This window comes from Talaromyces amestolkiae (genome assembly GCF_001896365.1).
Source record: "Talaromyces amestolkiae strain CIB chromosome Unknown scaffold19.1, whole genome shotgun sequence".
NCBI classification, from domain to species: Eukaryota; Fungi; Ascomycota; class Eurotiomycetes; order Eurotiales; family Trichocomaceae; genus Talaromyces; species Talaromyces amestolkiae.
In genome coordinates, this window is record NW_024468055.1 from 378,684 (window position 1) to 403,303 (window position 24,620).

A 24,620-nucleotide genomic window follows, 5' to 3' on the forward strand; every position below is an offset into this window, starting at 1 on the left:
GCTCGCATTGCCATAGATAGGTATCTCATCAACAAGCCGTATTGTCAATGGATATACAGACGTATTATGATGCCACTCGTTAGCGACCATGGGCCATGTGTCGAGCTTGGAAATGAAATTGGGTTCCTGCATATTGAACACATATATATTTGGCAATTTCCACGCCTCAATCCAATGTTCAACACAGTGAATTCGTGTATCTAAACCTAAAGCACTGCATCCAGGTAACAATCAAACGATTCTTTGACAATGATCCTCTCTAGGGCCTCTCTTTTGATACAGCTCTCCAGCTTACTAGCTGCCACATGTGCTGCAACAGTTGTTCAATGGGGCACCTGTACTGATAATTTTGGCAGCTTATTGCCTGTCGATTGCGGCACACTCCTTGTCCCACTTGACTATACAGTGACTTCAAATGAGACTTATACACTAGATCTTTTGCGGGTTCCTGCCATAGTGCAGCCCGCAAAGGGAAGTATCGTGCTCAACTTTGGTGGTCCAGGGGAGATAGGACGAGCGACGTTGGCTGGTTATGCAACTCTGTTACAAGCGTAAGTTTCTACTGTCGGCAAACTTGAGAGAATATCAATGACTGATTGTCTAGATTATCCGGTGGTGTATATAATCTCATTTCGTTTGATCCACGGTATGAAATATACCATTAATATTTTGTGGAACATACTGACATGTTTTGATTGATTGCAGTGGTACTTCCACCAGCAATATGCCATTCACTTGCTACGACAGCGAATACGAATTGGAAAAGTTTGCAGATGCTCAGACAGCGCCTGATGCAAATGATACCGCGGCTTTGGGACAACTTTGGGCTCGAGGCACGATTGACGCAAATACATGTGCTCAGAAGCACAACGTGACAGGCACTCTGATCGGTACTGCCTTTACTGCAAGAGACGTGATGAGTATTGCGGAATCTGTCGGAGAAGATGGTTTATTGAGATACTGGGGTAAGAATGTTTTCTAGAGAGACAGCGGAGAGCCTACTAATCGAGTCTAGGTTTTTCATATGGTACTACCTTGGGAGCCACGCTAGTTGCCATGTTCCCGGACAAGGTTGACAAGGTGATCTTGGATGGAGTGCAAAATCCACATCAGTATTATCACTCATATGCGTACGTAGTAGTTCACTGAAATTCCTCGGTCGATTCTCGGTTGAAGCTACTAACACATATTGTAATTTAGCGATTTCGAAGAGTGGGAGCTAGCAGACCAGTCATTTTCGGGAATGTTCAATAGCTGTGTTGCAACTCCGAATGTATGTTCACTCGCAAAGAGCAACCCCAACGCAACAGCCGCCGACCTCGAGCAAAGTTTCTATGACCTCGTCGCTACTCTTTATCAGAGGCCCGTCGCGGTAGGCGATCTCACGGTGGATAGCAGCACCCTGTACCTGCTCGCCGTAAACAGTCTTTACGCAACCACAAGTTGGGAAAACACCACCCTAATATTCGACATGCTCATGACTGGGAATATTGATGAAATCGCTTTCCTTGAATTCGTGGGAACTGTTCTCCCCATTGACAACACTACTTTACTTACGATAGGTTCGTCATATCCGTCTCTAGAGGGGATTCATTGCTCCGATCGAGCCCCGGCTGCTCGAGCAGGAACATATGACAAGTTTCTTCCAGCGGTCTATGAGCTTTCCAATACAAGCAGAATAGCAGGTCGTGGTGATATGTCTCTTTCTATGGCTTGTGCGCAGTGGAAGCTAGATGCCAAAGAGCGTTACGAAGGTGATTTCCAAGTCAGCCCGAAGAATCCAGTACTTCTTATTGCCAATACCTACGACGGACATACGCCAATACAATCTGCACAGAATGTCAGTGCTGGGTTTGAGGGTAGTGTCGTTCTCGAAGTTAATGGATATGGTGTATGTCTCTTCCTCTTCCTGTGTCTCTGCCTGAAACTATGAGCCGAGCTGACTTGTCCATTTTAGCATACTTCCCTTGTCCTCCCCTCATTATGCAGTTTGCAAACCACTGCAAATTACTGGGTGAATGGTACTTTGCCGGAGCCAGGAACAGTGTGCGAAGTCGATGCCCCTCCGTTCTCCAACATCACCTGGGCAAATGTACTCGAGGAGATTTCTTAGACTTCGTTCAGAAACGTGATATTCATACTGTATATACAATGACAAGCTTGATATACTAATTTCTCATATATAAAATCCACAGCTACTGAATCTCAACTATGTTCTCGTATCAAACGCCACATAGATTAATCTAGATCTGCGGGAATGGCTGTCATGTCACCATCTCTGTCAGAACCCATTTTGGGATCTCAGGAGGACTATCCCATCCACGTAGGTAATCTTCTTTGAGTAGGCTACGACCTGCTGGTCTTGCATAAACGGCCGAGATAAATGACACCGTTTGACCTTTCGGAATATTAAGCTCCAAGGTTGGAATAACTGTTCTGCTTTCCATCACGTTCGAGTTTGCATCGGCCTCTACAAGCGTGGCTCTCCGTTGCGAATTTGGTTCCAAAGCACGAATCCCAACTGCTCCTATTGATACTACAAATGCGCCTTGGTCGCCCCCCGAATAGCCATCTTGCGTACGGGCGTCGTAGTTGTTGAGATATCGCGGGAATGTACCCTCCGAAATGTTCGCATTATAAGAGTCTAGGTGCCTTCCGTCAAGGGCCCGAGTGTTGGCAATCGCAAAAGAACCATCTGCCGTCATAACATCTCGACCAGCTTCGATACGATGGATTCGGAGATGCCAGTTTGGTGTCGCCTCCGTCGGGGGTACCAGAATAGTCTTGACTTCAACGTCTGGGAACGGCTTCCAAATTGAAACAAGGACAGGCAGTCCGTCCCTTTCTTCCAGAGCAGAATACTGACTCAATCGACGGGCTTTCCAAAATTCGCCACCGTCGTCAGAGAATCCGAGCTGAGATGCCAGAGCATACTGCCCAAGCGTATAATGTCCTGGAGATACGGAATATCCAAAGGCGCTACTGTACGCGAAGGCGCCATACTTTGCGTGTGTACCTTTCATTGGGTATCCGCATGCCTGGCCAGATGATAGAAGAAAGTGGTGGCCTCCTAGAGAGCTAGATCGTCAGACTCATTAGCAAATTTCACACTTTACGGCCAAACAACTTAAAATTACAGACCTGATGATATGCTTTGGCTGTTTGATCGCCTTTACTCCAGGCAGGGATTTTGGAAGGGGCATCTCCTCAGACGTCCAAAAGGGATGGCTTTGCGGCACAGCTAGGCAGATAAATGCAACACATGCCCAGTACTTATGCTCTGTCATTAGCCTTGCACAATTATATATTGAGTGGTATGTCTTACCGGGCTTCCGGGGCTATTGTAACTTTCAGCCATATACATATTGGGATAGGAGTACCCAATTGTAAGTGTACCAGTGGACGACCATATTTGGGACTGGGTCTGCCACCATCGAAAATGCCGGAGCACAATGCCCTTCACAATTCCCCACGTTAAAGGGGCAGGAAGCTCAACATCTGCATATGCCAGGGCACCCCAAAAGCTTACTACCGCAAACCGGTAGATCATGCTTCGACCGAAGGGAATGGCACGACCTGTGAGCATTGTCATTCATTACTTTTAGCCCGATATATTCGTAATGGGAGCAAGCAATACCTTGTTCGTCGAAATAGTGGATTAAATCAAGCGTTAGAAGGCGTGCACGTTCTTTAAACTCTTGGGCTCTCTCCGGATCCTCCGCTTCTGCCAACTTGGCATATATGAGCTGAAGGAACTGAATTGCGAAGCTAGAAGAGTAGTAATCCATTTCTAGCCAAGATTAATTTAGCGTAAGACGATGAAAGCACCCTGATAGAAAGATCGTGTTTGCGTACGATGAATCCCCTCCGGGCCATCATTAGACCAGCCCCCGCCACGATAGAAGCTTTCAAGATGCTTGATATCCTGCTGCAACCTTTCTTCTGAGTATTTGCCATTGTTCAACTTCAATCCCAAATTGGCAAAAACTCTGAACCAGAGCCAATTCGTGTTTGGCATTCTGCAGACAAAACGACCATTTAGTAAAATATGCCATAATAAATCAGGGGGGCATACTCTTTGGTGTTGATTGAGTTCCCCAACCACTGTTCAACATTTCCCCTCTCTTTCTCCGAAAGGTTCTGCCAAAATTGCGGCGCAATCGCAAATGCCACCCCAAGAGGACACATTTCGACCATTCTTTGGTCGTTGTCGCGGGGACTACCCCAGTATTCTGGACTTTCAGGATCTGTCCCAGCCTTGATGCCTTCAATCCATGCATCCGTGTATGCGTAGCTTCCTCCACCTGCTAAAAGAAATGCTAGACCCCAGAGAGGCCGACAAAGACCCTCGACTTCGGCGGCTGTTTGATCAAATCTCACTCCAGTACCACCAGGCACACGCACTCTGGCCTTGGCAGGAGAGAAGAAAGGTTGAAGAGGATCGAGAAGTGTTCGTAAGAGTTGTTGTACGGACTCATGGTCAGAAATTTGTACTTTTGCGAAGGGATGGATATCGCCGTATCCAAGAGTAAGAGGTACTGAAGTAGTCATGGTGATCGGTTGCAATCTAAGCCGAAACCCACTCTGATGTTTGTTTAACTTGGTAAAATGCAACGAGGAAACTAAAATCTAGGTCCAGAAACAGATTTACTCAAAATCTAGAAGCATTTTTTTTCTTTTAAAACGAAAGGCCATAGCATGTTTGAGATTCGTTCAATTCGGCGTGCAACCACAGTCCGTGATTATAGCACAAAAAAGGGCGAGTACACAATGCTCAAGATTTAAAGAATACTAAATAGTGGAAACAGGAACCCGGCTCGTTTAAATGTTAGGAATTGGGTTTACATATAGAAGGCCCGGGTAAATTGTTTTTGATGAGGGGTAATAATATGGATACATAGCTGTGTTTTTCTCCCCTCAACTGGAAAAAATAGTCGTCTAAGTTTGCGGGGGGAATGAGGTTTGCTCTAAGGAAACAAACAATCTTGTCAGTGGTCATTGATTGTATTTGCGTTCTTCATATCAGAACAGAATCAAAGTTCAAAAGGGCACAGGGTATAGATATTGTCAGGGATCTCTCTAGTCTCCTGTATCTACTAACCTTCCGACGGATGAGCATTCGATGTTCCACATAGCCGATGGTCATGCAGTGGCTTCAGCAGCATATTTATCCGTCAATTACAGAGTATGTATATGCAATTTCCAGCGGCTAATATACCCTCTTATAACATCAATGATTTCCTTTCATAACATTGAATGCTCSGAGCCACTTCCGGGTCGGTTCATGTTGATGCTTAAGCCAGAATATATATGCTCAGCCCGCGTTGCGCAGTATGTAGTAGCTGTCAACATCATTATTTTCGAAATCAATGCGTGATTATTACTTCTAACTCACGATCGCTGTGCATATAGTGGCTTGTTGCTGACAGCTTGACAGCGACTATGGCTGAAAAGAATGCAGATGATTGGATGCGAAAATGAGTCTCTTTCTCCCCTGAATTATCCTTGTAGAATATGTAGATCTCAAGATTCAAGTACGTAGTTGATCGAATAGTGATGTATTGCAAGTATATAGCTATTCCATAGCTTCACTTTTTACTCGCTATATACGTCAGGCAGTCCGCCTCATACGCTCACCTGACTACTGCCTCATCTTTGCTAAAGGAGATGGATGATACGTCAATATTGTATTTTCTTCTCCTCGACTTCGATCGCTTGTTGCTTGGATCCACCGATACGGCGATCAGCGGCTCCCACAAAACTGCTTCGACTTGTTACTGGACAGTCAAACTTGGGGTCTTTCGTGGGGGCTGAAAAAGCCCCAAGCCCCCAACTTTTGATTTAGTATGATGGCAAATTGAAGTATCATATGAAATTACGTAACTTGTTCAGTGGAAATCGGGCGAATTTCAGGATTTGGGTCAGGTACGCCATCGAAACTCTTACTTGTTTAGTGTGAACCCTCGTTGAGATATCTGGGGAAATAAGCATTGCTTACATACAACCTAAGTAGAGAGCCGCGCATTCTACATTGGCAAGCTATAAAAAGGTCTTTAGTGAATTGTACATTGCTACCGTATTGTATAGATCGGCATTATTCGTTTCAAATGTCTCCTACCGATGTACATATACCCGTGCGGTAGCAATATCCTTCCCTTACTCCCTCGTCCTAGGTTTGACACGATTCGGAGGATCGATTAGTCTCTCACAGGATTCGATAAATAGTTACGTAGTTGTAGGATCACTTAATCGTCGATTTTCCAATATGCCCACTTTGAAACTTATTGTCTGTTGGGATTGTCCATGCTAACTTCCTTCTTCGTCAACAACACTAAAGTGTGTCTCCACGTTCTTAGATGCCGTTGGTTGGTGCCTTACACGAAAGTACTATACGTAGTACATGAGTCAGCCCCAATGCACCAAATGGGGATCTCAGCGCGTGCTAAACTGCCACTTAATACCAATGACGACAAGAAAACCGGTGGTTGGACCTGAACTTGGTACCCATCTCCTGCTATCTAGGTATAGGGCTAGGGGCCATATCCCCGCAATTTCTTTATTTGGTCACTTTGAGGTTTTAAAGTTTGTTGGCATCTGTGTACGAGGACGCTAGCTTTTAGAATATAGGGCTTATATTCGGTGCTAGTTACTTATTCGACGTCATGACAAAATGCCTCATTCGCGATTCAATGAGTAGTAAGGCAGAGTCTGACTGTGGATGCTTCAGTGTAACAAACAGTTAGGATAGACAATTCCGAGGCCCGTAATCATCGCACACGAGCAGATGTTAGGTAAAACTACTCAAGTTGGAAAGTAAGAGCTGTGTTCAGTCGGTAAGAAGAGCTGACCTGATGCCCTCCCCACTGAACATTTGCCCCAATAATCCTAAAATAAAGTGGCCAATCTCGAGTTTCAATATCAGATCTCGGATTCCCGAAATGTTGATCACCTTCGCGAATATGAAAATCGTTCCTATATAGGAAATTTTCGAGATGGGAAAGGAACAAAAATGGCGCATGGCTTGCTCAGGCGGCCCCATATCTCTTCCACATTGCTTTCTAGGGACATGATAGAGTTTAGGTACGTACGTAGCAGGTAAGTGAGGTTGTTGATCTTTTGTTGAGTTCGGGGATGAGATGGTTTGACGGACGAGGGCGATGACGGAAATTTCGTTTATACTGAGAATAGTAACATGAAGATGGGATATAAAAGGGACCAAGTTTCCGTCGAAACAATCGTCTCTCCAATCCATCATTCCATCCTCTCCTTCAAGCACATCAACACATCAGCATACATACACCCTTTCAATATGAAGTCCATCATTGCCCTTTCGGCCATGGCCGGGCTTGTACCCGTAGCCCTAGCCGCTCCTTCACGTCTTCACCTCCGCAGCGACGACACCCAAGAGGTGAATGTCATGATTCAACAAGTCAAATCAACCTCCGAAACCGACATTGCCGTTGTCAACAAGGACACTTCTGACATTCTCGGATACTCCTGCTCCAGCACCCTCAACTCAGGCGCTTTTGCCAATCTCCCCATTACCGCAAACATTGACGAGAACGGCGCCGGTACTCTGACCGTGGGCTCCACAACATACAAGGTCCATGAAGATCGCGATACCTCTGGCGGGATTCAGTGTGCTCGAATCTTCAATGATGGCGAGAGTTTCTTGGACTGTGCTGTACCGGTGCCATCATCTCTAAGCTTGTCGCCCATTAGTGACCAGAAGACAACCTGTTTTGACAGTGGGGTGATTCCTAGCTTGCAAAGCGCATACAATTCTATGCTTGCACAGCAGGGACCGCCCGAGACCGCAAACCTTACACGTAGGGATCTGTCATCATCCAGACCCGTCTTGGATGAGCGCCAATGCGGTATTTGGTCTGCTTCCAGCCAGGTTGTTGGAGATGGCAACCCTCACCAGAACTACTATCTGAAGCAACTTTCTGTAAGTGGTCTTCTCTCAAATTATTGACATAGCGAGTATCTAATGAAATTTTTGTATAGGAAAACATCAACTGCGGCGCGGCAGATAGCTGCAGCGTAGGCCAGAGCGACAGTGTCTCATACACCATCGGCTGGACAGCCAGCGCAACTGCAGAAGAATGGCTGACCGGCGGCTTCTCCGTGAGCGCAAGCTGGACAACCGGAAACACATACAGCTGCAATGGCGGATCTGGTGACACCATTTGCGTCTGGTATAACACCGCGCATACCGCTTACACTTGCGAGAATGGCGAGTATAATGCTTGCACTGGATTCGATGGTGACGGTAGCACCTTTGTCATGTACTCGCCCAACTCCAACAATGTGGGTGGTGGTTACTACTGTGTCGTCGGTACTTGCCGGAGTCAGGGAGAGGGTTACTGGAATTACGACGGTCCTGCTGGTGGTCCTCAGGACTAAGTCTTTATTCGTGACAGGATGATTGGGTGCTTTGTTTGTTTGCTGGGAGTATGATGGTGGATATATTGTTTTATGATCCCTGTATATATTTTCATTGTGTGCTATGTGTTACGAATGAAGAATATTACCGTTGTTGACAAGTTAAATTTGACATAATCACTGCTTTTTGTTCTTGGAATCTTTTTACTACCTACTCAAGTTATAAACGGTCACAGATAACTTTATTGTTCAAAATTTAATTCATTAGCCCTTAAACTATAACTCCCTATATACACCCATCGCTTAAAGCTCAAAGCACAATCATCACGGCAACTCCTGCAGAGCACGGTTTCCAGCCAACTCCGCCGCAGGATTTCGGGCAGGATGATCTGAATATGGAACCAAATTCGTCTTTTCTGCTTGATTATTATGATTGTTGCTGATAAAAGTCTGTTGCTGTGGGCTCGGTTCACCTCCAGGTAATTCGCCGACAAACCCGCCCTGCACCTTGTTCGCTTTCCTGTTCCGCCACCAGAAGAATATTCCCATGCCTAGAAGGGCGAGGACACCGATAACCACACCCACGGCAATACCGGCTATTGCGCCGCTGCTCAGGCCAGATGATGAACTTGATGTACTCGACGGAGTGGCTAATTGTGTTGCAGCGGATGTGATAGTAGAGGAGGAAGTCGCAGATGTAGATGTAGACGAAGATGTTGTCGAAGTCGCGGTCGATTTGGTAGATGAAGATGATGTGGTCGATGTAGCAGCCGCTAGCGACGACGACCAAGCTGCAGCAGCACTCTGACCCCATGTCGTCGGGCTTTGCGACGTGTTATAGGCGACATTGAAGAAACAGCTGAGATATAGGACGGAACTGCCATCGTCAAAATTGAATTGGCCGTAGTAGGCTTGTTCGAGGACGTTCAAGTCAACCGTTATAGTGCCGTTGGATGGGACGGATGTGTTGTATCCTTTGGTTTGAAACGTCAGTATAGCTTTTTGTCGGAGATAATCCACATCAAGAGAACGAAGCAAATTCCGGAGAACATACCCATAGCCCATGGCTGTCCGTCGAGATAATACCATAACGACAAGTACGGGCTGATTTTATTCTTGGTTGTTGTTTCGAAGCTGACCTCCACTGAATCGCGATAATTGTAGTTTAACGTGACGTCCTGTGAGTTTGGCGGCGGATATATGAATTGGCCCGACATTGCTGCGACTTGAGTGCGTATGCTTTTATGCTCGGGCGATTGAAATGTTTGGTCGATGATAATACTGCAAATTTCCCAATTCTAATTCTTCAAAGTCCGTACCAAAATTGACCGTCTCGGTTTCTCTCCGGAAAAGAAAATGCGAGAGAAGATTACGAGAATACGCAGCAAAGCGAAAGAGAAGAGTGAAAACTGAATAGGCCTCGGGGCCGGATTCAACGTTCTGGGCGAATGATTTGCGGAGACACTACAATGACTTAAAAGTTAAAGTCTAGCTGAACGCTAAGGAGCGCCTTAAAATGACTTGGATTGGCTTCAGGGAGGCCGCAGGTACACTTTAGGGCTAGCTTTTGCCAAAGTGGCCCCTTTTAACCTGACAGGGTTTGATGTTAAGCCCACTACGGAGTGAACAGCGCTAACTCAAGTCTCAAGACAGTTTATTATGTTATAAGCCGTTAAGCCAGGCCAGTAGTAAGTGCCAAGCGCACGTGCCAAGCGCAAGTACTTAAGATGTGGCGTTAGGGGCTTTGGCTTTTACGCCGATACGCAGTATTTGTCACTAGGGTCATAACATGGATTGTGAAACTTCAGGATTTTGACCTTGATCTACGATTGAAGAATCTACTAATGATGCTCCTCGCCAGATGTAACACATCGACGACAGTAGGCAAAGCAATTAGGGAAGAAGGTTGATATGTGGGAAACAATCTCCAACAGCCATATACTGTGGGGCCATCTTGCTGAAGCGCTGACCATGTCCGCATTTATTAGCCTATGCTTAACACGAGCCTCTACGGCCGCAAGAGTGTCTCGCTATTGGACTTATTCATCTGCTATTACGAGTTATACTCTCACCTCATCAAGGATTGTCTCATATAACTATTTCAGCTTATATCGATGACATGTTAACTGGGAAATGAATTTGCAGGGTGTACACCAAGATCCCTGGACTACTTCGTAAGTCCCCTGTTCCCAATAACACCGGATCATATGCCAGAACTATAAACCTGCATAAATAACGATCTCGTCTTAACCGTGGCATTCCGTCTGAATCATTCATCAGATATATGATGAGTTTTGGTTTATATTCTATCTCGTCCCTCATGATCTAAACCTCCGCTACCTCCTCCGTCGCGATAGCCTGTGTTTTATTCGCAATAAGAGTCCTGAGAGAAGAACGACTTAATAACCAGTGAGCACGGCTGTATCTATTGAGTTTATGAGCTTATTCGCAATGACAAACAATTGGCCACGGAGCGTCGAAGTCGTGATTAATAACAAGCCTCACTAAGGTAGAATAAGCACTAACGAGAAGTATGGCGCGTACAGCAGCGCAGCTTACCTGTTGAAGATTGGCAGTTCGAATTATGAAAATCCGACATTTTTCGCCATGCTTGATCTATCTGACTACGTAGTTTCGGAATTCGTCATGGTGTACTCCGTACATTGACTAGTAAATCCATAACGAGTCAAGCAACATGCTTGTCGGAGATATATGATGTGCTGACTCGATACTCGATAGTGACGAGCAACCTTGAAGACCACCATGCAGAAGAGAAAAGTCCTTTCATATTACATACCTACAAGCCACAGGACAATTCATAATTTAAGTTCAATTCTAATTTTGATGAGTTCTCGACAAAATATTCAGTTTCATGATGACTTGACTGTGATACTTAACTCTGATCCTTTTCAATCGTCAACGGGGTTTGCTCCCCCCATATCCTGCATGTTTCTCAGCCACAGATTGGCCTCGACAGCAGGTACGCTAAGATACATTCTTCAATCTGGAAGGAAAGCTCTGATACCCCGGTTTCGCAGCTGCAAACGGCTTATACAGTGAGCAAGTCTTGCAAGAAGATTTACATGGTATTCACAATCATTACCTAGGCTGTTAGTAGATTGAGGGGGGGTTATTACTGTGCTACCGATGAGTGGGAAATGCAACTGGTGTCACTGATTACTACTCGGCTGAAGGAATCGGCAAACATACGAGATGGGGTAGTAGATGAACTAGGCTGGCTGTGTGGAATGTTATGTATACATACACCCTCATTCTATGCTTTGTCAAGCGCTGGATAATAGGAGATAGATTGGCTCCTATCGCGATAACCATGTATCTAGAAAGCTCAAGTATAATAGAAGACCCAGAATGGATATGATTCTTGAGATTGAAAATTTTAAAATTTACCTAACCACCAAAGAATTGAATGCAAATAACTCCGTGTTTAATTATCGTCATCTCGTCATCTTACGTGCTGTCGTCGGGATTTTCTTTTGAATTCAGTACACCCCCCTGCTTGCTTGGTTGACGACCACTCAGCACATCTACCAGATCTTGCAACTCAAGCCAGAACTCGTGCTTGGGACGACGTTTGTCCCAGTCCGTGTCTGTGAATTCGAGGCCGCCGGCTCCACCCATGGGCGAGAACAAGACTTGAGAGCCCTTGACGCCAATGACGGAGGCCGAGTATTCATCGTTGGCGATTTCGTCACGCGATTTGCCCGCGTAGGACTCAATGTGTTGCATGCATTTTATTGCCATACGGAGTGCGCGGACACGGTCCATTGGGGATGGCTTGCCGCCTTGTTGGAAATGACCGGGAACAGCGGCGCGAGACTCGAAGCGGCCATTGGCTTCTTCCTTGATCATGTCGGCGATGACTTGAGTGGTATATGTTTGAGATGCGGTTTCATTGCGCAAGATGATCTTACCTGCGCGGTTGGCGCCACGGTCGGATGCGAAGCTAGACCTCAGGAATTCAATGTCTCGTGCTAGCATTTTGATGTTGATCCCTTCTTCGGGAATATAGACTGCTGCGGCACCGATCGACAAACCGGCGGTGGTGGCAATATAACCAGACTTTCCACCTTGGGTTTCAACAACAAAAACTCGGCGACGAGATGAGGATGCTGATTGTCGGATGGCGTCGCAGAACATAATCAATGTGTTGAGACAGGTGTCGCTACCGAGCGAGTATTCCGTACCGGGCACGTTATTGGAAATAGTCGCCGGTAACACGACGATGGGTATTTTGAATGCAGAGTAGAACTCTCGGCCCTTTCGTAGCTGACTGGCCGCAGTGAACGCCTCGAATCCACCAACAATGTACAGTCCGTCAAACTTGTACTTCTCGAATGCCCGAGCGGTGGCTTCAAGGTCGTCACCTGGTAGACCTCTGTTTGTGCCAATCTCAGAACCGCCTTCGTTAACCCAATCATCCGATTCTAACCAGTTCACCTCCCGCACTGAACCAACCGGTTTGTCGTCATGATGGCGGCAAAGACCAGGGAAACCGTTGTGGATGGCAATGGGTTTGTGGCCGCGAGTCAAGCAGTAACCGACAGCTGCTCGTGTAGCCGGGTTCATACCACCAGCTGGCGCTCCGACATGAACAATAGCAATGCGCATCTGCTTGTCCTCGGGAAGACGCAACTTGGGGTGGTCGACGGACGTGGTGTTGAGATATGCAGTATAGTATTCTTTGAACTCAGAGTCACGCATGGCCATAGCTTGGTCAAAGTCTTTAGCGTGGATACGAGCAGTCACATCCTTAGTTTGTTGAACTGCTTCCATGAGTGGCATCCTCTCGATTTTGTTTTCTCGAATGACAATGACTGGCGATGGAGAGTCCGGCTTAACGTCGAGCACAGCCTTGACAGCCTCCACACCTTGTAGTGTAGACAACCATCTGTCGTAAGCGCAAGCAGGTCCTCCGCGCTGTGTGTGCCCGAGAACAGTCACTCGCGTGTCCAGTCCCAATCGGTTGGTGAGAAGATCTTTGACGGCGTTCGAGGAAATCTTATTGAGGTGGCGGTCCTGGGAACCTTCGGCGACGATGACAATTGTTCGTCGTTTGCCTCGTTCGCGGTTCTGATGAAGTTAGATAACTTCACAATGGGAAAGATAAAGGACTAACCTTGGTAATGATGGAGCACATATCGTCCTCCCAGCCATCACGCGGCGGCATCTCAGGAATAAAGAGCCAGTCTGCACCAGTACTGATAGCAGACATCAGTGCGAGCCAGCCGCAGTGTCGTCCCATTACCTCAATGACGAAACCTCGCTGATGAGATGAGGCTGTGTCAAAGACATCATCCACAGCATCGCAAATGCGCGTAAGTGAAGAGTAGCAGCCAATTGTAGCGTCTGTACCGGACATGTCATTATCAATCGAGCCTACTAATCCAACAATGTTCAGTGTCGTGTAAGGAAGGACCTGTTCTTCCGTCAATTGGCCTTTTTGTACCAACTCTTTCAACAGGCTCGGCCATTCCGACCGGAATAGATCGGCACCAGTCAAACTACCATCTCCTCCACAAACTACTAAAGCATCAATTCCCCTCAAAACCATATTCTTCGCAGCCTCAAGGCGACCGGAGCGTTCACGAAATTTCATGCTGCGTGCAGAACCGATCAGGGTTCCTCCGCGCGACAACCAGCCACGGACATCTTCCCAGTGCATTTGTTTAATCAAGTCCCCGCCCGCAACCAACCCCTCGTAACCTTCGTGTACGGCGAAAGCTTCGCAGCCGCTATGAATAGCCATCCGCACGACGGCGCGGACAGCGCCGTTCATACCGGGGGCATCACCACCGGACGTGAGGACGGCGATACGGCGTTTCTTGGGTGGCTCGACGGGCGGTTGGAGGGCTGAGGGAGACGAAGCAGTGATCGAACTCATCGTGGCGGCGCGGCCTCTCAGCCAGTTGATCGATAAGTCTTTCCCTTTTGAAGTTCCGTAAGGGGAACGAATGTGAAGCAAAATAAAGAAAAATGAGCTGTAGCAATTCTGGTGCTGGTTTGGTGGGGGAAATTCCGGTGAGAGAAATTGGCGGCGGAGCTCTAGTACGTCAGAGAGAGGCTATGACGACAGGACTGGAGCTGGAGCTGTGAGCTACCCTGTTTGTTGTCTCGACGAGGGGTCAATGGCACAGTGAAGTGAAAACTATTGTTGGAAAATGCTCAACGATTCAATTGAAGAAGACAATACGATAGGATGTAGGAATCAATGGTAAAAAGCTCTCACGTCAACTATCAGATGCTCCCTCAATAGTGACACCCCAATCTGGCCGCACTAGTCCGCAAGCAGACTAAGGCGGGACACTGGATCGATGCACGTGATAAAAGAGCATCTCGGTGAATCGGTCAGCTTTTCTCCTGATACACGATGTCGGACTTGATGTAAATGAAGTACCATTTGAGGAATGCTCTCGGAGTTTTGCTACGGTCATACAAATATGCAAGTCACAAATTCATGCAGAGCGTAGTGATGACCTTTCTGGACATGCTTGAAAATCACCACTGGGAGCACTGGCCGGCATTTCCTAGAGTAAGAGACAATAGAACTACATCTATTGACTGACAGAAGTCTACAGAAAACAGCTCTTAGTTAACCAGCTCTTCCGAACGACGTTCTAGAAGCTTTATATCCACGACTCCAATCCATAACACTTTTCTTATCTCCGGCAGCAGATATAGCTCCGAGGGCTCACCGCCCACATGATGATGTGCCTAGGGCTAGGGCAACTCGTCATTCTAGCCCTAATGAATCCCCCGGCTTTGCCTGTGCTTCGACATTGTTCGATTGTCGATGCTGGTATTTGCAAATAACTTAGGACTGTTTATTCTGCTTTGAAGCCAACTTAACGCGAACGATATGAAAGACTGAGTAGAAATTCCGCAATGTGTTATATCTGCCTTAGAAACGTTATGAATAACGACTTTCTTTTGAACAGAGACCAATTTAAATAGTGCTCTTATGGATAGTTAATATATAGTCTAACAACCCTCAGGAGTCACTGCTTTGCGGATGGTCCTCATTACAAAGTCAGGTAGATGTGTTTCAAGATTTGCTTGAAGTCAACCCCGTCCTCCGATCTGCAGAGGCTTGTAATTTTTTAACGATATGAGAAGGAGTTATGAGAACACATCCGGGAACAATATAGAGGTAGAGCCAGATGATCAATGATCCTCTATCGGGTATCCCCCAGAAATATGCGACCCACATTTCGGACAGTCAGCTTATTATTGAGCAACTAGATCAACTAACTTATACCGATCTGAGATCATTCCATCCCTACCAGCCAAGCGATACCAACTAGCTAAACCAATACCCCTGCAAAGACTCTTTTTTCCTCTCCCCAGCACCCTGATGCCGATTCTCCTCCCACACCTTCCCTCCCTCTCCAAACTGATTCGATAAATGCCCCAAAAAGAACTCCAAATTTTTCTTTGCTTCAGGGAAACTGTTCTTAAAAAACTCGTAAAGCTCATCAACAGTGGCCTTTTGAGATGCAAATGTGACCTTGTCGCCAAACAGGGAGAGATATTTCTTCATATGGGCCAGGTCCGCTGATACGTCGGGTTCCCAGCCTGTTTCAATATGGCCCGGGATAAGTTTGAGTGGGTTGAGATGCTCAATTAGTTGGATTGTTTTTTGCCATGCTTCTAGAAGGGCGGCGGTTTCGACCTCTTCGACCCTGCGCAAGCACGTGTTAGCATCACAATTCTGAAGGACGAGTAAAATGTGAGGACTTACCAAACATGCGTACTACGCGCATACACAGTATCGCCACAAATCAGCGTGCGCTCCTTCGGTAGCCAGAAAATAGTATGATCTACGGAATCCCCCTGGACAGGACCCAACAAGTGGACCGGCGAGTCGGGATTGCCATCCAGCACGAAAAAAGTATACTCAAACGAATCCGGTTTGCGTGGCTTTTCGGGGATATTCTCTCTACCAAAGATAGATGGCCAGTAGACCACCTTGTCATCGTACTCCTTATTGATTCCCGCTAGAACATAAGGAGCAGCGAAGAAACGAGCTTCGGGAAATGCCTCGAGGATTGGATTTGCGGAGAAGAAGTGATCTGGATGGTGGTGTGTGACGAACACAGCTTTGAGGGTTTGATTTGCCGGCTGAAGTTTTTGTTTGATCCAGATTACTGTGTCCTTGGCGTCGGGGATGAGGAAAGGAGGATCGAAGAGGATGGCTTCTTTGGAGCCGATGATAAGGGATGTCACACTGGACAAGCCTTTTTCGCTTGAAATGTGAAAATGTGTTTCGAGAGACATTTTCTTCAAAAATCAAAACGTAGATGTATCTTAGTAGATCGATTGACTGCTCTTGAGTGATATGGGTTTAGTCTTCGGGGTTTTACCAGCGACTTTTATAGGTAGCTACCCATCCGTATTCCTTCTCATGACGAACCCCAATTTTTGAGATTGAATGTCCTCAGAATGCGGGGTATATACATAGATTACTTGCCTTCCCCGGAAGATGATAGGTGGATCATCTACAGTTCTAGATAAGTTCCCGGAAAGCTTTCGGGTGCGGACCCGGGTCGACAGAACGTTCCCGATGGAGGTTGCAAAATCTGGAGGGGGTTTTCCGAAGGAGGGGTTTGTACTGACGCTCAATTGTAGTACTTGGAAGATCGGAACGATGTACCGGATTGATCATATTTCAGATACACTCCCTGGCAAAGTCAATACAAAATACTTGCGGCCTCCGGGACGATGATATGTTCAATAGCAAGTTCTTTCTGTAGAATCGATGCTGTAGTGAAGGAGTAATCAAAACGACAGCAACAAAATTAATGCACCATGGCTCAGTTTCATCCAACTATCTCACGAGAATCACTACAAGGCAAAGTCATAGTCTTGACTGGTATGAGGGCAATAGTCCAAGCCGCCTAGTATGCGCAGCTAATTCCAAACAGGAGGTGCCAACGGCATAGGAAAAAGTCTAGTCGAATTATGTGTTCAACACGGAGCCTATGTTTTTTTCGGTGACATTGACGAGAAAGCTGGTCGAGACGTCCAAGATGCTGTTAATCAAAGTCAAGACTCGCCGAGGGCAAGATTCGTGGCCGTTGATGTTACGAATTACCATTCGGTATTGTCATTATTCAAGATAGCGTTCTCTTTATACGGACGCGTTGATCATGTTATCGCCAATGCGGGCATTATTGAACGAGGGAACTGGTTCGACCCGGCGTTGACAGTGGAAAGCGTTGAAGAGGTATGAAACATCCTTCCAAATCCACCAATCCACCAAATTGCTTAAAGGCAGTCAGATACCCCCTACCACAGTTGTTGACGTCAACCTTCTCGGCTCGCTATACTGCGCGCGTATAGCAAGCGTCTATCTACGCCAGAATCGATCCAAAGATGAAGACCGCTCTTTAACTCTCGTCTCATCCGTAGCCGGCTTCAAAGAATCCCCCGGCCTGTTCCTCTACCAAGCTAGCAAGCACGGCGTTCTAGGGTTGATGCGCTCTTTACGCAAGTACATTAGTCTACCGACGACTCACAACGTTCGTATTAATGCTATCTGTCCCTGGATGACAGAAACAGCGATGGTGGCTGGTATCGAGGAGGGATGGCGCAAAGCGAACTTGCCCATTAACCGACCCTTGGATGTGGCTAAAGTTATTGCTGGTGTTTTATCGGCCACAGAATTAAACGGAGTGTCGATGTATGTGGAGGGTGGACGAGCGTGGGAGTTTGAGCGGAATTTGGACAGATTGCAGGCTCAGTGGTTGGGCGAGGAGGCTTCGAGGTCACTTGAAATGGGGCAGGCGGTTTTGGGGGAGGGGATGGAATGGGCACAGTGATCGATTCTTATAGCTAATATTCGAAAAATTCATCCAAGTGATATACGTTTTCTATCCTTAGTTGTAAATGATATGGCCCTGTCTTCTTGAGGGAGCATGCTACCACTCCCTTCATGTACTAGACGCTGTGTCTAGATTGATGCAAGTGATATGTACCGGTGTGAGAATTCTTTCATGGATAGTGTTCTGCTCATTATGGGCACCTTGTGTTGACTAGATTATGAAAACATTCATGTATGGTCTTCAACGCAATTTAGTGAGGCTTAAACAAATGCAGCCATCGAGTCTTTGCGGAACAATTTAGTAATGAAGAAATGCTCGAAGTGTTGAATGACGGTCACTGCATTATTGTAGTGTGTTGCTTCAATGCGGTGTTCCATACAATAAATATGACTGATAATGCTTTATGACTATTTGCACAGCAACCAGAGATCAGCCAATCCACCCTATCACAAATACCTGCCAGACTTACTCCATGACATCCAGAGCATTGACAGGCAGATCAACAACGGCAATCACAGTCACCCATTATAGAGAGGAAGTCAAAGGCTGTACTGTACAATCGACAATTGCCTAATGACCGAAGTGTATGAAGATAAAAGGGCAAGAAGAGAGAGACCCAACGGATAGCAGGAACGGAGTTGATCATTTCAAGAACTATCGTTGTCTGCATGACACGAGAATAACGACCTCCCGTCTGACCATGTCTGATACCTGTTCCTTTCGAATATCACCAAATGAGTATATTTCTCGGTGTTGCAACAGGCGCATTGAACGCCTTTAAAGTCAATAATACGATGAGGAATATGATCCAGTTGATTTCAGCTCTTTTGTGGTTGCAGACAATGAGTCAGGCTCCGATGTTCATGTGGGATTCGTGCGCACCACTAAGGTGTCTAGCTACCAGTTAAGGGCGCAAATCTGCTCATATTTTGGTCTAGAGTATATTTGTCACACCCGACATAAGCGATATAAATAGTACATAGCGTTTATTGGCGTTAAATGAGTTGCGCATGTCGTGTAAGCCGGTTCTACTGATGTCCGTTGACATTTTGTTCACCTCGATCGATACTCTCACTGTAAGTCCGACCATGGCCAGATTCGTAGGCTGCTCTTTGCGACGCCTATGCAGCTGATCCAGCTGAGTACCTCTATTTTTGCTGCATAAAGGGTGAATTGTAGGCAAGGAGAATATTTGAGAGAAGTATGATCATCTAGCTATTGGTCTGCATTGCCTTAAAGCTGATTGAGATCTAATGAAACATAAGGTAAGAAAGCAGGCGGGAGAAAGAAAGGGCGATGATTTCAGATAACCACGCCTTTAACTTGCTTCTTGTCTACATTATAATCTTTCCATATGGCAATCGCTGGGAAGGCAAGAACAACAAGCGCAGCTGCCGTGATACACTCATACTTTTGACTATAAGCCCAGGCGTAATTGATCGCATTTCTAACCTCACTTCCAGGAGGGTACGTCAATTGCACAGCTGATCCACCAGCATAAATGGTCTGATAGTCCGATTTTGCATAATCCGGTAGCGCTCTAAGCAGGGCTTGAGGAAACGTATTGGAATATATAGCGGAAGCAACGGCATACCCAATAGAGCCGCCAACGCTGGAAGATAGACTGATTAGTGCAAGCATCATCGGAATACCATCACGGTCTGCAGCAGCCATCACAGCCATCTCGTCGCCAATGACAAGCGTACCACCTCCAAATGCGATAAATATCTGGCACATTACCAAGTATCCAATGTCGCTCTGAGAACCACGAAAGTGAATCATAAGCCCAGCGCCTAATAGCATTAGTGGCGCTCCAAAGAACAAACACACATTTTTGAAGTGCTTGGTCTGCCGGATCCACACTCCAAAGAGGACAGCCCATATAGTTGATCCAACACTGTATATTTGAGTCATATACCCTGTTTTTGTGACGTCGAGGTCATAAACCACCTGAACGTAGTAGTAGAAGTACTGGTCCCATGTATAGTAATTGAAAAAGATCAGCCCTGAGAGGATACATGCTCCAAGAACTGTTCGCTTTTTTAACAACTCCCACCGAATGAAGCCGGTTTTCGCAAAGTAATACTCCCACACAACAAAAACGGGGAATAAAAGAATTCCAATTGTCACCATCGCAATAAATGTAGCAGAGGAGTAACCGCTAAAACCATAGGTTTCGAGGCTGAATGGTAAGAGGAATAGTACAAATGCTGCCATGAGAATAAAGCCACCAATGATATCGAACTCGTGAATATAATGAACGATAGACTGCMCCCTTGTCCTGCCACTAGGATGGCGGATGAGCAGATTCAGCTTTTCAGCTTTGCGCTGGTAGAATTTGAACACCACAGCGACGGGCGTGATAAACGCAAATGTGATGATGGTGAAACAACCGTACGCCCAGCGCCAGGTGGAATGGGTTATGAACGCTTGAGCGACAAGGGATCCAGTAAAAGCGGTACACACTGTAGGCATTCCAATGAATGCGTACGCAAATGCACGATTTCTTAGCCCTGATGCGTCCGCGACAAACACAGTCAAAATGAAGTTCAACTGGCTGTATCCGATTTGATACAGAGTGTAACCGGCGGCAAATCCATTGGGACCGTTGCATGCAGATATCACTATTAGACCAAGAAGGTTTATTGTCAGAACTATCAAGAGTCCTTCAGCACGGCCCCAGAGATTTAAGATCTTGGCAATGGGTAATTGAATCACGCCGCCAACAATCGTCGATATAACGTAGGCCTGGGATATCTGAGGAGCGGAGGCAAAGTTTGCGTAAGCGTAGTAGATCAAATTCGCGCTGATGGACGATTGCATGGATAGAACAAAGAAGCATAACCAAATCCTGTGCATACGATGTTAGAAATCAATCTGTCTTTTGGACTAAAGGACAATGAGACTGACCATGCGTATGTGGCGTATAAAGCCGTTCTTGTCCAGACCAAAGCAGTAGCCTCGGCCTTTTGAATTCCGGGCTGCGCTCCTTGCGTGACACCATTGGGATCCTCTAGCAACTGTCGCTCGTGTCTCTCTTCCAGACTCCGAATGTCACAGTTCTTGTCTAAATGCTGATTGCCATGTTTCGTCTGAATGCTGACTGGCTCSGAACCGCCGTCGGCGTTTTCTGTAGCCATGATCCCCAGATAGCGAGAGATGGTAGTGGCGAGACAGACACCCAGGTCGAGGATGCTAGGAACATAAATTGTGAAAAGAAGGAGGTCGATCAGAAACACTCTATTATATATATTACACAAAGAAATTTACTAGGTGAAGTAGATTTGGTTCATACTTCGTGGCCTGCTTCGTTTTGTACCAAGTGAAAGCTGGGTACCCACACAAAAACGTCCTCGTGTTGTTGCCGAGTCATATCAAAGCCTTCAGACCCCATCGAGTAAAGAGAGCAGCTCGAGTGCAATACAGAAAGAGAACTAGGCAATACCTCCAGCCTCTATTCTTGCTCATCAAATGAGTTCAATTCTGCTCATTCTGCCTCGCCCTTAGTGGGTTCTAGCGTTACATGGCCTGGCGGCGTTATACCTGGGAATTTGATTATCTGAAAGAATATTATTTGGCTGTTATCGCCCGTCAACATACCGAAATTCACCTAGGCAATTATTTTAATTAATAGCTATATCGAAGGACGGCAAGCGCGCACGGAAGTATTTCAGATTCCGACAAAAATATGCTCAAATGCCCTCGCGCTATTCTGTTTCTAGCAAGAGCCCGCCAATACTGCGTTGAGAGAGCTTATGTAAATATGCGAATATGTGAAGTTATAGTTGATCATATGGTATGGCTTGACTGATAACTCGAATCGAATTACACTGAGGGCAAAATATCTTACAGCGTGTACTGTAGTCGACCGATCTCCTTGATTGATAATCATCTGCCCCCAACGAAGCACTACCGTCGCGCCACGTTATCACGAAAATAGATATTAGGCTACTTATTGGTTGTGAGAAGTGCTTTCAATTACGTGATAATACATAGAATCGCCGCATTTTCCATGTCGGTGGAGCGTTACTAAACCTCACGCATAATTCGCTGTTGAGTCTTGGTCTTCACTTTTGCCGCCGGTCTTGATACTCCGCCATTCCATAAAGCAAGCCGCGACGAAACCCACAATCATCAATGCCATACTGAGGCGGTATGTATCCTTCAACCCGCCAACATAGGATTCGATCACCCCCGGTAAGGCATCGAGCTGGCCCAAAGTAGCCAACACAGACCTTATATCAGTCGCCCCAGCACTAATGATTACACTTGGGTCAACGCCCGGTGCGTAGTGGTGTATACCTGCTGTAAGACCATTCTGAAAGATTGACTGACCGACAGCGATGAATATAGTGCCACCCAATGTCTGGAAGAACGTAATCGCAGCTGTACCTACTGGGATGTCCGCTGGTCTCAGAACAGTCTGTACCGCAGTCATAGGAACTTGAAGACCTGCTCCAGTGCCCATTCCAAGCACAATCTGATATCCGATCCATTTTCCAGTGGAAATGTTGACATCGTATAAGGTAACAAGACCTGCTCCGATAGCAACAAGAGCGCTGCTGGCAATGAGAAATGGTGTATAATATCCAACCGCCGTGACCAGGTACCCGACGGCAACAGATGAGATGACGGTGGCTAGAATAAATGGTAACACCTGAATCCCCGATGTCATGGCAGACGACCCTTTGACACATTGGAAGTAGATTGGGAGATAGTAGACCAGTAGGAAAAATCCGCCACTGAAGAAGAACGCGAAGAGGGCAGTGGAACAAATGGTGCGCTGCTTGAGAATCCAGGGAGGTAGTGTGGCTCTTCCATCTTTGTCACCCGTTGTGTTATTTTTTGCAGAGTACTTCTCCAAATAGATCTGGGAAGTTATAAAAAGAATCACCATTACACTGAACCCCACGAATAAACCGATTATTCGGGAATCTTGCCAAGGATACGTATTTCCACCCCATTGTAGAGCAAGAATTAAACATATGATGGCGGGGATGAGCAGGCCGGCACCCACCAGATCGAGCTCTCCGATGCGTTTCCAAAAGGGTATTCCCAAGACGTTGTTATCACGAGGAATGCGAAGGACTAGAATAACAGCTGCGATAGAAAATCCTCCAACTGGGAGATTGATGTAAAAACACCATCTCCATGAAACACCGTCAGTAAAAGCTCCACCAAGTAGTGGTCCGACAATAGAGGCAAGTCCCCAGACCAATCCGTATACACCAAAGACTAGGGGTCTCTTTGGAAGTGGTACTGTCCTAGAGATGATTATAAGGGCTCCAGAGAATATGCCCCCAACACCAATCCCCGCAATTGCTCGGCCAACAATCAAGACTGTGCTAGACGGAGCCACACCGCAGACCAGCGATCCGATCTCAAAGATGGTGACGGCGGCCAGGAATGACCATTTCACCTAAGCCATAGTTCAAAATCCATCTTTTAACTGCAAAGCAAGCAAATGGTGAAATCGATTGGAAGACCTACATCAAATAGCTTGTAGATTCGGCCGTACGAAGGTTGTAGCGCCGTAGACGTCAAGAAGTAAGCACTGCCATMCCAGCCAATATCTGACACACTCTTGAATTGATCAGTGATCTTTGGAATAGCAACTCCAATAATGGTCTGGTCTAGAGCCACGAGAAAAGCAGCTAGGTAGATTGCGAGAATAATAAAGATTACCCTGCCAGCTGGAGGGTATTGAAATTCGTTCTCGGAGTCCGAGCTCTCTTCGCCGCTGATTTCTTCACAGTCCCCTTGTGAAGGTATCTTGGTCTCTTGGGGAGCATTAGACTCATAGGTATCGACGACTTTGTTCATGGTGCATTGAATACTTGGATCGCTTTAAGTTTCAAAGGTCAGATACAGAAGTGAATCGAGAGCAAGCCTCGAACGGAAGTCTTCCTCTGGTGAACAAAAGACCAAAATAGCGAAGCGGGGGCACGAAGGCTGTCTCGTTTGGCAATTACCAGAACAACAACACAGTGCTGGAAAAATGCGTTAGGTGCTTTTCGTTTTCACGAAAACTTCATTTAAGCCCGAGGAATAATGATCCTAGATCCAGCTTCAACTTAGTTTGTCTCTACCAAGAAACTAGAGGTGAAATTGATTATAAATACCTCAAAATTGCTCTAATTAGTGCAAATATTGCTAGTGGTATTTTACTAATTTTCTGTTCATTGCGAAGGTCGGAACCTCTTTATGCAAAATGTCAACTAGAGGACGACAATCAGCCCCTCGATATGCCAACCTCAAAGTTTTGTAAGGTTATGGCCCCACTGTAAGTGACCTATATTCGTATTCCTCAAGTCTATTATATGCCACATACTCGAGATGTGCTATATTGGCCTCTCATATTATCCCAATAGTATTGCATGGGACAAATAC

At 46.3% G+C, this 24,620-nt stretch overlaps 9 protein-coding genes across 9 annotated transcripts; 3 read left to right on the forward strand and 6 right to left on the reverse strand.

Annotated features, from left to right (window-relative positions):
- Positions 1–249: 249 nt before the first annotated feature.
- Positions 250–2,113, forward strand: BHQ10_008450 (uncharacterized protein; the record flags this gene model as incomplete). Its single annotated transcript, XM_040881257.1, has 7 exons — positions 250–551; positions 605–646; positions 706–965; positions 1,016–1,130; positions 1,201–1,562; positions 1,626–1,891; positions 1,958–2,113. 7 exons carry the CDS (start codon positions 250–252, stop codon positions 2,111–2,113), a joined length of 1,503 nt encoding a protein of 500 aa, XP_040736952.1.
- A 151-nt stretch (positions 2,114–2,264) lies between these two features.
- BHQ10_008451 (uncharacterized protein) lies at positions 2,265–4,551 on the reverse strand (the record flags this gene model as incomplete). The annotated part of the gene is made up of 6 exons (XM_040881258.1): positions 2,265–3,078; positions 3,142–3,272; positions 3,326–3,576; positions 3,638–3,790; positions 3,856–4,019; positions 4,076–4,551. The coding sequence occupies 6 exons, from the start codon at positions 4,549–4,551 to the stop codon at positions 2,265–2,267; spliced, it is 1,989 nt and encodes a 662-aa protein (XP_040736953.1).
- A 2,758-nt stretch (positions 4,552–7,309) lies between these two features.
- On the forward strand, positions 7,310–8,409 carry BHQ10_008452 (uncharacterized protein; the record flags this gene model as incomplete). Its single annotated transcript, XM_040881259.1, has 2 exons — positions 7,310–7,951; positions 8,011–8,409. 2 exons carry the CDS (start codon positions 7,310–7,312, stop codon positions 8,407–8,409), a joined length of 1,041 nt encoding a protein of 346 aa, XP_040736954.1.
- Positions 8,410–8,712: 303 nt separating this feature from the next.
- BHQ10_008453 (uncharacterized protein) lies at positions 8,713–9,605 on the reverse strand (the record flags this gene model as incomplete). Its single annotated transcript, XM_040881260.1, has 2 exons — positions 8,713–9,362; positions 9,443–9,605. The coding sequence occupies 2 exons, from the start codon at positions 9,603–9,605 to the stop codon at positions 8,713–8,715; spliced, it is 813 nt and encodes a 270-aa protein (XP_040736955.1).
- Positions 9,606–11,856: 2,251 nt separating this feature from the next.
- Positions 11,857–14,290, reverse strand: BHQ10_008454 (uncharacterized protein; the record flags this gene model as incomplete). Its single annotated transcript, XM_040881261.1, has 2 exons — positions 11,857–13,479; positions 13,526–14,290. The coding sequence occupies 2 exons, from the start codon at positions 14,288–14,290 to the stop codon at positions 11,857–11,859; spliced, it is 2,388 nt and encodes a 795-aa protein (XP_040736956.1).
- A 1,416-nt stretch (positions 14,291–15,706) lies between these two features.
- BHQ10_008455 (uncharacterized protein) lies at positions 15,707–16,683 on the reverse strand (the record flags this gene model as incomplete). Its single annotated transcript, XM_040881262.1, has 2 exons — positions 15,707–16,088; positions 16,148–16,683. 2 exons carry the CDS (start codon positions 16,681–16,683, stop codon positions 15,707–15,709), a joined length of 918 nt encoding a protein of 305 aa, XP_040736957.1.
- A 531-nt stretch (positions 16,684–17,214) lies between these two features.
- Positions 17,215–18,227, forward strand: BHQ10_008456 (uncharacterized protein; the record flags this gene model as incomplete). The annotated part of the gene is made up of 3 exons (XM_040881263.1): positions 17,215–17,278; positions 17,331–17,632; positions 17,688–18,227. The coding sequence occupies 3 exons, from the start codon at positions 17,215–17,217 to the stop codon at positions 18,225–18,227; spliced, it is 906 nt and encodes a 301-aa protein (XP_040736958.1).
- A 1,305-nt stretch (positions 18,228–19,532) lies between these two features.
- BHQ10_008457 (uncharacterized protein) lies at positions 19,533–21,370 on the reverse strand (the record flags this gene model as incomplete). The annotated part of the gene is made up of 2 exons (XM_040881264.1): positions 19,533–21,081; positions 21,141–21,370. The coding sequence occupies 2 exons, from the start codon at positions 21,368–21,370 to the stop codon at positions 19,533–19,535; spliced, it is 1,779 nt and encodes a 592-aa protein (XP_040736959.1).
- Positions 21,371–22,266: 896 nt separating this feature from the next.
- Positions 22,267–24,053, reverse strand: BHQ10_008458 (uncharacterized protein; the record flags this gene model as incomplete). The annotated part of the gene is made up of 2 exons (XM_040881265.1): positions 22,267–23,649; positions 23,721–24,053. The coding sequence occupies 2 exons, from the start codon at positions 24,051–24,053 to the stop codon at positions 22,267–22,269; spliced, it is 1,716 nt and encodes a 571-aa protein (XP_040736960.1).
- Between the last annotated feature and the right edge of the window lie 567 nt (positions 24,054–24,620).